The sequence below is a fragment of the Dicentrarchus labrax genome, unplaced genomic scaffold (assembly GCF_905237075.1).
Source record: "Dicentrarchus labrax unplaced genomic scaffold, dlabrax2021, whole genome shotgun sequence".
Taxonomy (NCBI): domain Eukaryota; kingdom Metazoa; phylum Chordata; class Actinopteri; family Moronidae; genus Dicentrarchus; species Dicentrarchus labrax.
In genome coordinates this window covers 3,004,771-3,022,702 of record NW_026136721.1, presented here as the reverse complement: position 1 = coordinate 3,022,702, position 17,932 = coordinate 3,004,771, and the positions used below count along the sequence as shown (strand labels likewise).

General features: G+C 43.1%; 1 protein-coding gene across 1 annotated transcript in view; it reads right to left on the bottom strand.

The window, feature by feature from the left end:
• LOC127354814 (slit homolog 1 protein-like) overlaps window positions 1-17,932 on the bottom strand; it is a 64,625-nt gene that overhangs the window by 19,367 nt on the left and 27,326 nt on the right. Inside the window, exons 5-22 of the mRNA XM_051385050.1 lie at window positions 12,666-12,737; window positions 12,184-12,255; window positions 11,704-11,775; window positions 11,117-11,280; window positions 10,882-11,029; window positions 10,554-10,625; window positions 8,061-8,132; window positions 7,478-7,549; window positions 7,124-7,267; window positions 6,851-7,014; window positions 5,188-5,211; window positions 4,175-4,319; window positions 3,512-3,586; window positions 3,050-3,193; window positions 2,107-2,250; window positions 1,813-1,979; window positions 1,477-1,615; window positions 285-353 (exon numbers count right to left, since the gene is read on the bottom strand). Coding sequence (XP_051241010.1) covers window positions 285-353; window positions 1,477-1,615; window positions 1,813-1,979; window positions 2,107-2,250; window positions 3,050-3,193; window positions 3,512-3,586; window positions 4,175-4,319; window positions 5,188-5,211; window positions 6,851-7,014; window positions 7,124-7,267; window positions 7,478-7,549; window positions 8,061-8,132; window positions 10,554-10,625; window positions 10,882-11,029; window positions 11,117-11,280; window positions 11,704-11,775; window positions 12,184-12,255; window positions 12,666-12,737 — 1,959 coding nt within the window. The remainder of the gene's footprint in view (window positions 1-284; window positions 354-1,476; window positions 1,616-1,812; window positions 1,980-2,106; window positions 2,251-3,049; window positions 3,194-3,511; window positions 3,587-4,174; window positions 4,320-5,187; window positions 5,212-6,850; window positions 7,015-7,123; window positions 7,268-7,477; window positions 7,550-8,060; window positions 8,133-10,553; window positions 10,626-10,881; window positions 11,030-11,116; window positions 11,281-11,703; window positions 11,776-12,183; window positions 12,256-12,665; window positions 12,738-17,932) is intronic.

Sequence of the window (17,932 nt, the reverse complement as noted above, 5' to 3'; positions counted from 1 at the left end):
TGTCCTGTGCAATTACATTTATTACTACCGTGCCACTACCTCCTGCTGTGACCTGTGCAATATCCGTGAGCTACGACTCCTACACTGCTCACTCTTACAGTCGCTACTTAAACCTGATAGACCTCACTTCAAATCCAAATCAAAACAATAAAAATGTGTCTGGGTCACTGCACTATACTCAATGTAGATGTGTTCACAGCGGCGGGAAAGAAAGTGTCATCAGTGTCGGTGGTTGTGATAGAGTGTGAGGAGGTACATTAGAGTGTGAACACAGTGCCTCTTACACAAGCTGCAGGTATTTGAAAGAGACCAACTCCTTGGGAACACTGGTGAACTGGTTACCATCCAGATACCTGAGAGGACGAGAGAGAGGGGAATTTGCTGTGCATCTCTGCTGAATAAGAACAATTCACATCCTGCATTTGCTTCCTGAATGAAGAGTATGAAACTGTAAGACCTTTTGACAAGAAAACGAATGTGCGTAAAGTTCCTGCTAGATTTGTTTTTCAAGAATAATTTTAATTTACATCTTACAGTGTGTACCAACTACCTCAGAAACCCATTATAACCTTTTAATCAGAGAAGATAAACATTGCTGATACGGTAATTACTGTCACAACCTCTACTGTGTCTAATTTAGTAGCTGCATACATATATGTATGGATTCATTTCCTGATCGAGACTTTTCAAGGTTTTGCAACAGCTGTGCATGCATATGCAGCAGCCAGTAGCTCCTTCAAACTTGCTGCATTTTTGTATTTTTATTTGGCTTTATTGCTCAAAACATAATTAAATGATGTCTGATTGGATTTGATGTTAAAGGGTTAAGCCAAAATTGTTCCAATCTAGTGCATCATTAGATTTTGACCATGGTAACAGCTGCACAAACAGATGCTGTGGCCAGAAGCTCATTACATTTTCGTTTTTCATCTGCCGCTTTCTGGCTGAAACATGTATTACCAATGACAGAAATATCCTACAGTCATCTGAAAAGGAAGCATGGGGTTTGGATTAAAGAGCAGTGGATCCACCCAGCCAGATCGCCCAGAGAGGCCCACCATCGCGAGTGCTGTCGCCCCAGGAGGAGAGGAAGAGAGTCAGACAGGAGCCATGCTCGCCCAGCTTGTATATATGCATATAAATAACTGTATTTACTGTAGTATGTTCAATGTGTGTGTAGCATGAAGGAACTACAGCTTTCTTTTTGTGTTATTTAATGACTAAATGAATTACAAACACAACATAATTCGTAGTATTATAATTTGTTTTTAACTTTAATGAATTTAACATTTGTGAACTTATATATAATAAACATGCTGTGGTAGACTTTTGGACTACACTGGAGAGCCAGGCAGTGAGCAAGAAGTTCTAAATGAGCCGAGGACTAAAGCGCCTGACACTTTGGGGACAGGACTGAAGATGATGTGAAACGCAGTTTAAGTGGAAAAGTTGCTGTGGTTGTGCTTTCAGACTCACAGTTCGGTGACGTTGCGGGGAAGTCCTCTGGGCAGAGTCTGCAGGTGTTTATTGCTGCAGCGGACCACGGTGTCCATACAGGTACACTGGCTGGGACACTGCGGCCCCGTAGCACAGCTGCTGTCCTCCAGAACAGAACCTAAACACACAGACAGGAGGGTGGGGGCTCAGCTTTTATAAAACATTGATGTGAAGAAGCATTTTACAAGATGTGGTTCTCATTCTTTCTCTTTAAATCTGTCTACATGCTGCTCTACAGGCAATTCATATTACAGTGATTACTACATTCCTGTCACGGTATATTTGCGTATATATTTGAGAGTGTGTGTATCGTACCGTCCTCGCAGCGGAAGTCGGGTACAGCTACGTCCTGTAGGGGGATCTCTCGGAGGAAGGCGGGGCCCTGGCAGCGAGGGTTCCCCGTCACGATTCGACGGCTCCGGAGCCATGCCCCGAACCAGGAGAGACGGCAGTCACAGTTAAAAGGATTGGCCAGAAGATTCCTGATGGACAGAAGAGATGCAGAGTAGATACAGAGAGGAAGGCAAAGAAACAGCACAGATGTATGTACGTGTGTGTGTGTGTGTGTGTGTGTGTGTGTGTGTGTGTGTGTGTGTGTGTGTCACTGACAGCGTGGACAGGTTGGGCAGAGTGTCGAAGGCTCCGGGCAGGATGGTGCTCAGCTGGTTGTCATAGAGCGAGAGCAGCCTGACGTTGGCCAGACCTGTGAAGCTGCCGTTATGGATACAGCTGATCTTGTTGTTCCTCAGCATCCTACACACACACACACACACACACACACACACACACACACACACACACACACACGTTCACAACACACACATTCAGAGTTGAGTACATGAGGCCTTAAAAGACAGTACTGTTTGGAAGATTCACTGCTTTTAGGTAATATACTTTAAAAAAGAATTTGTAGAAAACACCAAAAGAAAACGTCATATTCCGGCAGCTGGGGTACATTTAATACATTAAATCAACAGAAAATAACTGTAATTTTCTATAATTAAAATGCAGTTTTTTAGCTTTAAATCTTTTTTTCTGTTTTTAATGTTTAGTTAAAGATATTTACACATGTAAAAACAATAAAATGAGCTATAAATACAGGTGAACACTGCTTAATAGAAATAATCAGGCTTAAATTTACAGAAGAGTGCTGTTATTGTTTGATTTTTCACATTTTAATCTGACAATATTTTACATTAGACATATAAATTCTTAATTTTGTAATTAAAATTAAAATTTAAATAAATCTGTAAAATAAACGGGAAAAACATGTGAACTTACAGATTTTACAATTAAATTACAGAACTAATTAAACATTGTGAATGTTATCTGTAATCTGAATAAGCCATTCACATTCATTTTATTGGTAGGTTTATTTTTATAGGTACTTATTCTCTCTCTCTCTCGCTCTCTCTCTGTCTCTATCTATCTATCTATCTATCTATCTATCTATCTATCTATCTATCTATCTATCTATCTATCTATCTATCTATCTATCTATCTATCTATCTGCTGTGACTGTTACTACAGGAGGAATACAAAGTGAACTCACAGCATGCGTAGTCCCTCCATGCCTCTTAACATGCTCCCTCTCACAGACTCCAGGTGATTGGCTGTCAGGTGAAGCTCCACCACTGAGGACGCACCTTCAAACGCCCCATCCTCAATCTCTGAAATCTTGTTGTTGCTCAAGTTACTGGAAGGAAGGAGGATAAAGCCCCAAATAAGAACAGTTTACAGTGTGTGATTTTCCCTATTTAGTTTATCACAAACTCCATTCTTAGAGATTCAGGACAATGCACTCGGTTACTGTTCTCAGTATCTTTCTATGTATTTTTCCAAGAAGCACATTATAAATCTGAAGAGCTGTACTCAGGTAAATCAACAAATTACAGACCAGTTTTGTCGGAACCTCTTTAGGTCATGGTTCAGGCTAGACAATGAGATCTCATGGAAGTTTCTTTTCATGATTGAACGGGTATTCGTCATTGTTGAAGTTTACTCAGTGACCTACATTTTCTTGAGATGCGACAGGCCCTTGAAGGCTCCGGTGGCCTCCAGCACTGAGATGTCGTTGTTGTTGAGACGCCTGCGACGGTCACAGAGAGCAGACATGAAGAGGACGGAGCAAACACATCATTAGCAGAAGAGTCGGTTTGGAATGTGTGTGTTTGTCCTCTGAGTGTGCAGCCATGCAGTATGAGTCCACACACACATGTCAACATGAATATCCGTAAAGTGCCTGTGTACAGCATGTGTATGTTCATATGTCTGTGTATGTACACATATGCATAGGAGTGTAATCATGAGTGAAATGTGTGCACTTGCAAGGACGTGTGCACTTTCAATCAAAGGTGGGGAGTAACAAAGTACAAGTACAGTGACCTTTAACTGTTGATAACAAAAATATTCTTTATGTTCAGGATTTATGGGAAAAAATGTATACAGTAGATCATTTCCAGATAAATACTGGCCACTAATATTGCTCAGGTGCTAGCAGGTGTGTGTTCTGTGCAGGTGTGTGTGTTCTGTGCAGGTGTGTGTTCTGTGTAGGTGTGTGTGTTCTGTGTAGGTGTGTGTTCTGTGTGTGTGTGTGTGTTCTGTGTGTGTGTGTGTGTGTGTGTGTGTGTGTGTGTGTGTGTGTGTGTGTGTGTGTGTGTGTTTGTGTGTGTCTCACAGCTCTTCAGTTGAGGAGGGCAGGTGTTCAGGGAACTTGGTGAGGCGGAGGTTGGAGCAGTCGACCACGTTTGCCTCACAGCGACACTTGGCAGGACACACCGGCTTACTGTTACACTCGTAGCTCAGACGCCTGTCTTCAGTACCTAGACACACGCAACACACACACACACACAGGACAGAACAAAGGTGGGTCAAACTGATGAAACAATCTCACGTCTCTCTTTGTAGTCTATAATGACTGACAGTTCTCCCCTTCAGTATGAACCTTTCTATCACCTGACTGGATGTACACACCGACACACAAATCTCTCTCTTTGCTTCAGATTGTTTTTAATTAGAAAGACTGGAAGCTGTTCTGGGAACATCAGATTCGAAAAACACCTGGAGGCCTTCATCATCATCACAGGGGACTTCAACCACGTTTCTCTCTCGTCTACCACCGAACCTTCCACCAGTTTGTCACATGCACCACCAGAGACAATAAGACCTTGGACCTGCTGTATGCAAATGTTCCTGTTTTTTATATCTGTATTTATTTCACTCAAATGTTGCTGTGACAAGTGAATTTCCCCATTGTGGGATTAATAAAGTTATCTATCTATCTAAACTCCTGTATCTGCACAAACTAGTTTCCAGATAAATCTGAGACCCAAAATAATATCTACAAAACGTTTGTTTGAGCTGACCACTCAGCGGATGACGTGAAGCAGCATCAGTCAGGTCCTGTTTGTGCATTTGTGCGTAAAATAACAAGAGAGTGAAACACTTTTATTTCCCCTAGAGGGATTAATAGTTTCCCCTCGGAGTTAGAAACAAGAACACTGAGAGAAAACAGCAAGATTACGGATTTAAAAGCAGCCACGTCTGGTACTTCTCCCAGTGCCTGATGTTGTTTTTAAATCCTGTCAAGCTGATTGGTTTAAATGTATTTGTACTTGAGCGATCAGGCAAGCACGGTGTAGGTTTGACAGTCCAATATATACCAGAATACACACAGACAAAAATAATCACCTGGGATGTGGTACTGCTCCTTGGCTGCCATGAAAAAGAAAGAGAAACAAAACCATGTCAGTCAAAAGGTTTGAAAGCTTCAAAGGAACAAACAGCCACACACACAGACACACACACACACACACACACACACACACACACACACACACACACACAAACTGGCCGCAGTACACTTTAACATTTTTAAAGATGAAAGAAGGCGTGAAACGATCTGTCTCCTTGTTCTGCTGTTTTATGGAAGCGATGTGTCGGCCTGCGAGCAGCTTTCCAGGCCTGGCAGTGGACTAAAGCGGCGTGGAGCAGTTTATGTGGTGATCAGAGAGCCTGCCATGGTTTCACTGGCCAGGGGCTGGCATCGCACACTGGCATGGGTGAATGTGGGTGACGGAGACAGCCGGGAGCTTTACAGGCGGCCAGTTACAGTCGCTGAGATTAACTATATTCATTCTTATCTTCCTGTTCTGTCACACTTCCCAACAAATACTGTAAACTTTCACACCTAAACTAGTAAACACACTCTTTCATTCAGTCTCTTTGTATCTCACACATTCAATCGAATCAAGTGTTACTGTTACATACACAACAATCACACACAGTACAACGGATAGAGAAATTGCCTCGCTCCAGAATGAATCACAAATAGATAAATAAGATAAAGATAAATCTAACAGTCGAACAGTCGAAGAAAGTGTGTGTGTGTGTGTGTGTGTGTGTGTGTGTAACCAGTGCAGGTGGACTGTGTTACTAAACTAGCTGTTTACATATTTGTTTTATCATTTGTTAATATCTGCACATAATAGCAGTTCTTGGTCCAAAACAACTAAAGGAAGTTATATGTTTTTGTTCTAAAGGTTACTGGTTCTTTGCTGGCATTGGGATGTTGGAACCTGAACATTTCCTTAACTTAACTTCATAAGAATAAGTCTAAAACGCCTCTAGTGCCCCCTAGAGGCTGTAATGACCACTACACCCCATAGTACAAAAGTATTACACAGAAATTCCATTCTTAGAATTTATTTTTTTTAAATCATAAACATAAAACCTATTATTATTGTTGAAGCTACACACAACAAATTTACAATCTCAAATTTTTGAGATTTTAGGGAAAGACTCGAATTGGAGTCCATGAGTTGTCTACTTCGAGCAGTCCCCGCTGTCCTGATACACTGTGGCTGTCTTCAAACATCAACGTTATCTTAGCCGGAAACTACATGCACTTGAAGTTGGAAAACAAGTCTGGGACAGTATCCAATCAAAAATCTCTCAAATTAGAATAATCTTGTATTTAGTACACCTTCTCTGACCTCAACTCGACTGCTCTATGATGTTTTATATGAAAGAAAAGATACGAGAGACAATAAGTTCTTGTTGGTTCTGGACAGAGCAGTCTGGATTTTGTAATAAGAACAGAGAAGTGACAGCAGAGTGTCACAAACTAATATATATGCTAATGCCTATGACAAAAGGCTTTTGGGGGATAATAATTCTGTATTTCTTACACATACTGTGTTATTTCTCTTGAGGAAAGCTTTGCCGTAGTTCTGCATCTTACACTATCAACTGTGGCTCATAAGTGTCACCACAGGTTCAACTCACACTCCTGTCTGTGTTTCATTATGTGTCTCCCTCACACACACTCACACACACACACACAAACACTGACCGGAGCAGCGGAACTTGTTGCTTTTGATCTGTGCGATGCGTTTGTTGGCGAGGCGGCGAGGGCTGGCGCAGCGCGCTCCGCTGGTCTCTATGGGGTTGGAGCGCAGGAAGTCGGCCAGCCACTTCACATTACAGTCACACACAAAGGGGTTCTGGGCCAGGTGGCTGATGGGAAATCACAGGGGGCAGGACATCAGTCAGATCAGACTGAATGGAGTGGAACAGAACTGTAATAGAACAGAACTTGAAACGGTATGTGTGAGTGTTTTCTTACAGCGTCTGGATGCTGTGCAGCGAGCTGAAGGTGCCTTTTGCCAGACTCTGGATTTTGTTGTCATACAGGGACAGCAGAGCCAAGTTCTCTAGATCTTTGAACACCGAGGCTCTGATGCAGTGGATCTTATTGGCGTTCAGCAACCTGATAAACACAAGACAACAACAGCACCATGAACTTGATGACATCTCGGCTCTTCACTTGGCAAAGCTGCACAGAGACAGTTTCCGTCCAACAATCGAACACATTCTGGGCACGTTCAAGTCATTTGACACCTGAAATTCCTTTGTGTAAAACACAGCAAGTGTAAATGTCAGTTCAGACAAATACATGCATGTTGTGGTTTGGACTTACAGCAGCTCAAGAGAGGCCAGGCCATCAAACACTCCGCCGGGCAGCTCAGTGATCTTATTACCATACAGAACCCTGCACACAGAGAACAGAGAGAAGCCGTATTGATATATATTCAGTCTGTTAGTAGCTACCGTGATGTTTTATTATGAATATAATATAACAGTATGACTCTTATTTCATTGGTAAAACCTTTTGGTGCCTTTGCTTTCCACTACAACCCTGCACGTATTTCCACACAGTCAGAACAGAACACATAATGCCAGAGTGCAGACACATTCACTATACGCATATGTACACATACTCACATATACACACAGACCCGCAGGCCACCCATTGTTTGTAAGTCCTGATATTTCATAAGGAATCTCTGTTTACAGAGAGCAGGCGCCACTTTTGAATTATTCAGACCAATAGAGGCACGCATACAGGCATGCGGTGCAAACATACGGAGGTATAGACAGGCATAATACTGACATATGTAAACACATATTGGTAGAGGCACTCTCATCACACTTATTCACACACACACACACACACACACACACACACACACACACACACTGAGACAATCTGTGTTACTCACAGGGAGTTGAGAGCTCGGAGGCCGTGGAAAGCATCAGGAGCAATCTCAGATATCTGGTTGTTACTCAGGTCTCTGGGAATGAAACGCAGACAGAATCACACACACAGACTTCAGTCACAGCAACCAGGAGAGCTTTTTTTCTCCAGAACCACTAAAAGCTTCCTCTTTGTTTTGATGTTAAGGTGAAGACTGTAAGACTGCAACCGACTCCACTCTGTGAGCCATGACAGCAGGACTCACGATGTTACCCTTGATCACAATTTCAACTTGAATAAACAAATGAAATCAGGAGTTTCCTCGTGTTTCTATCAGCTCAGGAGAAGCTCTAAGATGAGACCGCTACTCTCTGTAAAGAAAAATAAATCATGAATAAATTATTTCCCGTATTGTCCACAACAGAATCTCTTCTTGTTTGGCTCGAACTTCTGCTGCTGGGTTTTTGACTTGAACTGAAAACAGTCCCTGTACGCCGATAATGGCTTCCTACTACTAATACTGGCTTAGCAGGAATTTTAAAATGTTATTAATAACCTTTAAAGCTCCAGGGGACATTTTGCCTGATATTGCTGAGCTGTTATGTTATGTAGGTCCTTCTACTCGTCTGTGGACATCAGGGAACCTAGAACAGGTTTCTCCTTTTCAATCTCTTTTAAAAACTCACTTTTACTTTATTTAGATTTTACATGTTTTTTTAAATGACATTACTAGGTATTTAACATTTTACTAACATAGTGATTGTTTTCATGTCTGTTTGTGATTATTTCATTATTTAATTTTATTATAACTGTTTTATAGCTTGGTTTAGCTTTGTATGAGTTATTATGAAGACCTTTGTAACTGTACTTTGCCAAAGGTGCCATATAATTAACTTAAATAAAGTGTTTAGTGGTGCATTTTTCTCTCTATGTAACATTTCCATGTGCTATTCTCTGGAGTCAAACATACATGAATGGTTTTATTGTTCATTTTTCTAATCCTCTAATCAAATCGAATCAAATAAAACGCATTTATAAAGAAGAGAAACCCCATTTCATGAGATGACTGGACCGTAAGTGAGCTTCACACAAACTTTTCAGAATAAAGGCGGTCTCTCAGAGAGCGAGAGCTGCTCTGCTGGCCAACTCTAAGTTTTTACATCTGTGGCAGGCCAGACCACAACATGTCAGATTATAAAACCCTTGTTCTGTTGCCACATGTCAGTCGCTCAAATGTCATAATAAATTTTAAAACTAACCACTTAAACCAGCCTGGTAATGTAATCAACCCCCCTCTTAGGGCTCGGGACGGTCTCACAGTGATGATGTAAGAGGACGAGGGGGGAGACAAGGATAAGATCGAGAGGAAAAGGAAAACCACAGAGAGACAAAGATGGAGAGAGAGAATGGCTGAGGATGGAAATGGGCAAAGGAAAAGAGAAAGGATGAAGCAGTGAGAGTGGACAGAACAAAAGCCACAAAGAAAGAAGAGAAGAAAAAAAGAAATAAAACAGGGTACAAGGCTATAAAGCTATAAACATTATTATTGTGGTCTAATGTGCATTTTTTTAAAACATAATCATCAGATCACAGTGATATGCGCTTGATTCACCATGCAAGACCCTCAAAAGACCTCTTCTGGGGATTGTATCTGCTTGCTGTCTGACATAAATCAAGCGCTCCTCCATGCTGGAAATCCACTGGGGCTGTTTGTTATGTCGAGCAGGAAAACCACAGCCCGGTGGAGACAGAGGGAGAAGAGAGCGATCCAGTTGGCAGATCGGACTTTAAAACACGAAAACTGTCTCCGAGGCATTGCCCCTCTGGAGGCAGATATACTGTACTCCCATTGGTTGAAGTGGAACTCAGTGGGCGGAGCATTAAAACCACAGCTTCTCTGGCTAGATGGTGTTAGCTTAGCTGACTTTCAAACTACCCCCATGAAGAAAAATGTATATTTAATCATTTGATGTCATAATAATCACAATGATACTGCAAATAATAGAAGGAAATATTTCAGTGCTGATGTTTCAGACTGACTGAACAATACGGGACTCTTCATTTGAGTATTTACGAACATAAATCTGTACAGTTTTTTGGCCGTCAACATTTGAGGTGGACCTCAATTACAGTATGTAAACTTAAAGGTCCAGTGCGTAACATTTAGGAGGATTTATTGTCAGATATGGAATACAATATTCATAGTTATGTTTTCATTAGTGTATAACCACCTGAAGTGGTCTAGAGAATCGTGTCTTGGATTCAAAATCGGTTTTCTAGATTAATTTATTGCCTATTTCCATTGGCAGCACACACACATCCTTCTCCCCAGCTTCTTCTTTCCAAGGGGAGGTGGGATGTATACCCTCCTCAGTTTACTTAACCTGGCAGATGGTTCTGTCTCTGCTCTTTTATTAAAAGGTCACAGATGGGAAAATAAGTGACATTTATCTGAATGAATGTTTCTTTATCTCTGACACTGGATTCTGTTGAGTTAGTTTGTATTCAGAGGACTCACATTCGACGAAGCTTCTTGTAGGAGGTGAAGGCACCCGGAGGAACCGACTTGATGCCATTCTGCTCCAAACGTCTAGAGAGAGAGAGACAGAGACAGAGATAATTTGCCTCCTGTCGGTCATTACACACCACAGCACAGCTGCCAGCTGGATGCTGCTCCCACCAACAGTAGTTTCCATTCAAAGTACTCAAACATTTGTTCTCATGCAACATTCATTCAAAGCTCTGTTCTCCTGTCAGTCTTTACAGCATGCTTCTCATTCAAACTGAAAGATGCTTAATATCTTATATTAAAATGTTTGAGAAACACTGCTCTAGATGGTACTCACATCTCAGTCATGGCCTCAGGTAGGTGTGCGGGGATGGCAGTGAGGCCCCTCCCTCGACAGTCCACGATGTTGTTGCTGCAAGAACACATTGGCGGGCAGGAGCCGGACGCCAGGCTGCACGGCTGAACGAAGGCACTGCCACCGTGGCCTACAAACAGACGAGAAAAACATCAACTTCAACTCCATCGTCTAACTTGGACCCGAGCGCGCCCGTGTCACTGCTGGGCCGCCGTACCTGAGCAGGCGAAGTCGCTCTTGCGCAGCTCGGCGAGGTTGAGGCCCCTCAGCGCAGGGGGAGAGCTGCACTGAGTGTAGAGGCCCAAAGCCGCCCGCTGCCGGAGCCACGGAGACAGCCAGGCCAGGTGACAGTCACAGCGCAGAGAGTTCGAGTGGAGACGACTGGGAGAGGAGGGGGAGGAAAAAGAGGAAGGGATGGAGAGAGGAGATCGGGGGAGGAAATGGAAGGCAAGGAGGGAGGATGGAAATGATGGATACATTGTGGAAGGAAAGGGAAGACAAGTGAAGTGAAGGAGGGATGGGGAATGAAGGAAAAAGGGCAGAAAATGGAAGTGTTCAGGGAAGGAGGAGAGAGTGGGACAAAAGAGAGGAAGAAATTGAGATAGGGAAGGGTGAAGGAAGGAAGCAAAGGGCGAGCAAGGGAAGGAAGGAGGAAATGAGGAAGGAGGGTGGAAAAGGAGGTCAAAGAAGAGAAGGAAAATGTTGGTTGAGTGTTGGTAAGCATCACATCTCATGGTGGTTCTGTTTCCAGAGTGAACCGTGTGGCATTCTGGGTAACGTAGTGCATTAACGTGGAGGACTCACAAGGTGCGGAGCTTCGGCATGTGGTTGAAACTGGAGACTGGAATACTGCTGATGTTGTTGTTGTTCAGCGTGCTGGGAGAGGGGGAGGCATAGAAACAGAGAGAAAGGACAGAAAGAGAGAGGAGAAAAAATAAGAGAGGGATAAAGGATAAAGGAGGGAGAAGAGATCAGAGAGAGGAAAGGAGAAAGAAAGAGGGAGGACAGGATTAGGAGAAGGACGGGTGAGTGAGACATGATGGGAAGAAGGGAGACAGGGGAGGAGAGAATCAGGATAAAAGGAGCAGAAAGTAATAAATAGTGACAGGAATGAAGGGAGAGTGAGGGAAGGAGAGACAAAATGAAAAAGGGATGGCAGGAGGAGGGATGAAGAAAACACAAACAGCATTATATTGTGAATTTAAAGTGTATTAGATACCAAGATAATAGAAGGGTATATTTCATCCTTCAAGCTGACTGTGCTGATCCCCACAGAATACTCACAGTACTTCCAGAGACCGTAGAGCTCGAAACGCCCCCTCCTCTATACAGCTGATATGGTTCTTATCCAGCTGACTGGTAATGAAAAACAAACACCACAATGACGTATATTTAGTTAATCAATCAGTTAAACCAACAAATGACTCAATCAAGGGAACTCCTTTCACACAGGTGTACTCAAAGCTCCTACAGGGAATATTCATGTTGTGTTGATTCTGACGGCCCCTGTGGATAAAAGTGGTAGTGTTTCCACCGCCTCTGTTTGTTTGGGATTTAGAGGCATCAGTATTAAACTCAAACTGCTTCAAACATACTGGAGGATCTTACATGAATCTGTCTGTAAGAACCGGACAAACACCGGAAGATAGATCTGATTTAACTGTTAGCAGACTGTGTCATTATCACCACTGTACTCTCTGCTGTGTGTGTGTGTGTGTGTGTGTGTGTGTGTGTGTGTGTGTGTGTGTGTGTGTGCTTTCACACACAGGTTTTTGAGGTCCGTGGCTCCTCTGAAGGCCCTCCTTGGGACGGCCTGGATGAAATTTTCACTCAGGTCCCTGAAACACAGAGGAACAAAGAGAGAACCCTGCTGTTGAGAGATTCTGGTTTTATTTAAAGTTTGTGCACATTCAACATGCTCTGCAGATGCTTTTGGCATCGCGTGTTATGTCTGAATGTCATATTTGAAAAGAAGAGAAAGAGGCAACTGGTACCCCAAATTAAAAAAATTGACAGAGAGAAAAACAGTCAACACACAAAACACATGCTTCCCATTTCCTCAGTTTCAGGAATCTTATTTCTTTTAATTCCTCAGTCGAATTATTGCTCAATACATTGGTAATTTGTTATGCCATTAAAGCACACTAAAGAACCATCTGTGGAAGCCTGATGACTTACTAGTAATCAGATTCATTCATACCGAGACAGAAAAACATTTCAAACATTACAATCTAAAATAGAGTTTCATATCTTTATATCTCTGCTGTTAAACACTGCGGCATCCTGCAGCTATCAGTGTATCAGTGTAGGGACTTTCAGGCCAATGCCTACCAATCTAAACATCAGTTGCTCTTTATCTTAATGTTGCATTTCCCCTCGGCCAGGAGGGGTTCGGGGGGGCAGACAAACAGAATGCTCACTCCCCAGAGACGGTTACATGTCCTACTAGCTAGTACTACTAGCAACCACAGTCCTACAAACAGAGAGACAGTGTAGAAAAGGACCACAGCAGCGTCACAACACAAATCGACTTTTGGTTGTCTTTGAATTTTCTGAAATGATCTGATTTGTGTATCAGGCCAGACAACAACAGAACCCATCTGATAAAAGTGTGTGTGTGTGTGTGTGTGTGTGTGTGTGTGTGTGTGTGTGTGTGTGTGTGTGTGTCAGATAAACCACAGAGGAGGATGTGCATCATCTCTGGCTGCCCTGGAGGACGTCAGACACACTCCATTAACGTCAGGGTCAAACCAGAGAGCCTGACAGAGGAGGAAACACTCACTTACTGAGGCCAACACTGTCGATATAATATATGTACTGTTTGTCTTTCAGAGCTTCAGAACGATGTCTCTGTGAAAGCAGATTAAAGTGACACAACAGAATCTAACACTGAACCTGAACCTTTAGTGTTTTCTCTGCAGAACAGTACGGTCGAGAAATGAGCAAACCAGTAGCATCTGTCTGTGTTGCCTTCAGAGGCAGATATTGTGTAGGGCTTTTAAACTTAAACTGAGAGTGAGATGTCCTTGAATGGCCACCGTACAGAGAATAAACCCATTGTTTTAGGGAAGGTTATGGCCTTTCTTCTTCTGGTGACACCCTCAGAACAAACTTTACTTTATTTTTCCCACTTGTGGTAAAGATCTAATCAGCTGCTGGCCCTTGTCATACAAAATGCTGACGTTTAGGGTCGTACAAGGGCTACTTTGGTGGAGAATGCATTGTATATTGGAGAACAGTTGTGCAACATGTTTAATTTTGAGGGAACTAAAAATAGCAAAGTTTCTCTCTCTCTTTTATCCACCCAACAATTGTATTTTCTGTTTGTATTGAGCATCACAGTCTTTTAAGGAGGCTAGCACGGCTATAAGACAGTGTGCAGGTCGGTCGGCCTCTATAGTCTCAATCTGTGCTCAATCAATCTGTGCACTCTGTCAGTTACAGCGGTTTCTGTCAGAGGTTCAGCAGTAAACCAGAGGTCTCCTCTGTGTGGCCAAACCAGAGGAAGTATCATGGAGAGGTCAGCGGTCAGAGGCAGCAAGAAAAATACATCATCTCGACAAAACAAGACTAGAGCAAATTAAACTAAACTCGACACTGTCTGAGGTCTGTGATAAAAGCAGAGGTTTCACCGTGTTGTTGAAGCATAAAGCGCTGCAGTGTCGGAGACATGAGGCAACCAGTGAAGGAGGTGATGAGTGATATACAGAGTGACAGAAGAGTCAAAAGGAGGACGGGCTGATGTGTGAGGTGGTACGAAACAAAGACAAACAAGAACATCAATTTAAAGTGTAAAAAGAAGAAAGGAGCATGTGGAGGTGATCAAGACTCCTCCAAGTGGAGGCATTTCGGACCTGACTGAGTGGGAGAGCCCAGAGCAGATCCAGAAACATCCATGGAGGAGCTGTGTGATCGGACTAAGGATGTTTGTGCTGCTTTGTTTAATCCCATCACCCAAACCGAGATGAGCAGTGAAATTAGCAAGAGATAAAAAGTCAGAGAGAGAGAAGAAATAAGCCGACAAGACTATGAGAAGAGGTGGAGCACAAGAGAGGGATTGTTATGGTGATAGAGGGAGATGGAGGCTTGATAGAAAGAGACAGAGATGAAATCTAGTTGTACATGCAGTTTTTGTGCTTCATTACAGAGAGAGCTCAAGGCCAGTGAACCAAACTAACCCCTTACTTTTGTCTGTCTGTCCCTCTCCGTTCGCTTCCGGTAAACTTTACACCCACTCATGGGTTTTAGTTCTGTTTGTCACAAAATATTAATTCATCCACAATACAATGAAAGAACAACACAGAGCCCAGATAACAAGCACTACTGCCGACACAACGTGGTAAGTGGTTTCAAAGTTTGAACCCTGGTCTTTACCTCTCGGGAAATGTGACAGTATAATAAAGATACAGACGTTACTTAAAGCCTCTGCTTCCCCCTATCTGGTGACCCCTGTGGACAAAAGTGGTAGTGTTTCTACCACCTCGTTTCATTGATTTCAAGGGGAATTTCACACACAGTGTATTCTTGTATTTCTGCAGATGTTTAAAAAAGGTTAGAAGTGCAGTTTCTGTGGGACGCTCTGCTCGGAAGCTCAGGCACTTATAGGGGATTGTCAGCACCCAAGGGGGAAATCATACTGTCAGCTGATAATATCAGGATAATTGGGCACAGCAGAGAATAGACCAGGCAGTGAGCTTAACCTGTGTCTAGTCCTATATTAAACTTCCTTGGTGTCCAGACAGTCCCCTTTAGCGTCTGATCTAACCGGCTCCAACAAGCCCACAATAACGTCGTACAGAGGAAGACGCAACCAGTAAAACGCATCCCATCCATACATGTAGGGTAGCAATAGCTAGCAATAGTAGTAAGGGCTTGGAGATTGGAAAGATATATTGGGGATTGGACGGTTGTTTTTTTAGGCCGATTTTTGTCATTTTATTTTGCTATTTTAATGGACTGCTTCAGAAGAATGACAGCTGCTCAGTTCAGTACAGTTCACTCACTGAGCTGGAGCACCAGTGAGAGGACAAACAGCTGCAGAGCCAGAGCATTTTCACATCCAACTGCTGTCAATTAAGGGTTTATTTCGACTAGTTTGACTACAGGAAATGCAGTGACAAGGTGGCTCCATATGGCTGTGGCACACCTGTTCTCTGTCACCCATCAAGCACCTGCTCTGCATTTCCTCATCGCCGCACTCACCGGATTGTTGTGTGACCTGAGTACGCTTCACACCAGCCTCTGATCCCAGTTTAGTCCAGTCTAGTTTAGTTCAGTGTTCCTGTTTGCCTTCAACTGACGACTTTGTCTTTTGCCCTCAGGAAATTCACCCTGTCCCCCTGGATTACCTGTCTTCCCTGCCAGTCTGCACAACCATCTGGATTTTCCTCCACCTCGCCTCTCCTTCCAGCTTCCCCAACTTCTCCCTCCCCAACAGAACCTGGACCCAGCCCCGACCCCCCTCAGCTCATTCATCCCTGTCACTTTATTGTTGTCTAAATAAACCTCTAAACTTTCGCCATCGGCTCCAGTCTGCTTTTGGGTACTGTTTCGAATCCTGACAGCTCCAACCAGGACTGTTACTCCGTGGAAGATAAGGACACGACAGGGATGGGGTTTGTTTCTTAGGCTGGTCTTAGTTCAGTAAAAGAGAGAAACTTGAATTCAGAAGGTGTTTTTATATATATATATATTTTTAAAACTATAAGCACTTCTTGCCTGTAGCGAACTCATTGGTTCAAAAACCATCTAGAACGGACTTTGACATTGGTAACCATGGTTACCAATCGTATGCCTGGGTGCCAAAACTCGTCTCATTGGCAATGGCAAAAACATTCTGTGTTTTCTGTCTCGGTCTTGACTCGGTCTCTCTCATTTGGACTCAGTCTTGACTTGGACTGAGTTCTGGTCTTAGACTCCAAGAATCCACAACCACTTAATAATCCATAATCATGAATGAATAATCAATAACAGGAGAGGTCAAATGAAAAATATAATGAATGTATGATACATTAAAAATCTATACTTTTAAATACTTTACAAGCATCCACATTTACAGGGGCATTATTCTCTCTCTCTCTCTCTCTCTCTCTCTCTCTCTCTCTCTCTCTCTCTCTCTCTCTCTCTCTCATGTTCACACACACACACACACACACACACACACACACACACACTCACACACCAATATTAAAGATGCTTTCCCATCAGGTTGTCAAGATATCTGTTGCTGGGACACCAGTAGGCTGGATATAGTGTTTACTGGAGGGAAACACAGGCTGGTCACAGCTGTGTGTGTGTGTGTGTGTGTGTGTGTGTGTGTGTGTGTGTGTGTGTGTGTGTGTGTGTGTAGACAGTAGGTCGTCTAATAATATTTGCTCTCTCCCCTGCTATCTCCTCTATTCATTTTCTGATCCGTTCTGTCATCTGTTGTGTCCATGTCCTCACTCCCCTCTGTCCATCCTCGCGCCTCCTCGCCCTCCCATTGTTCCGCCGTCTCCTCCTGTCGTTTCAATATCCTCCTCCTCCCTCCGTCCCTCGCTTGCTGCCCGCAGAGGAGGGTGAGAAAGGTAAACTTTCCCACTCGCTCCCTTCTCTTCTTTTACTCGTCACCTCTCTCCGTCCATCGTCTGTCCCGGCTACGGGTCAAACACGGGTCAGTTTCAGTCGAGCGATGTGAGTGGTCAAAGAGGCATTCCAACTGTGCTGGTATTTCCCTTTACAAACAAATGTGGTTGTTCTTGGTCGCTGATACATGTACTTGTTTTATCCAGCTGCAGACATTTCCTACTCGTTCCCCTTTTGGTTTTATTTTTATACTGTGTTGATATTAACAGCTTTTAAGTCCCATCACAACTCAAAGTGCCATTCAAAGTATATAGCTATACAGCATCAGAAAATCCAAGCCTATTGTAAATACCAAGAAGCACTAGAGATGTGATACAATCTGACTGCTCAAACCACCTCAAAACCTTAACTTCACTCCTGCCCAAGTCTAAGTACTTCCGTTCTGGGGACGTAGTCTCTACAGGGTCTT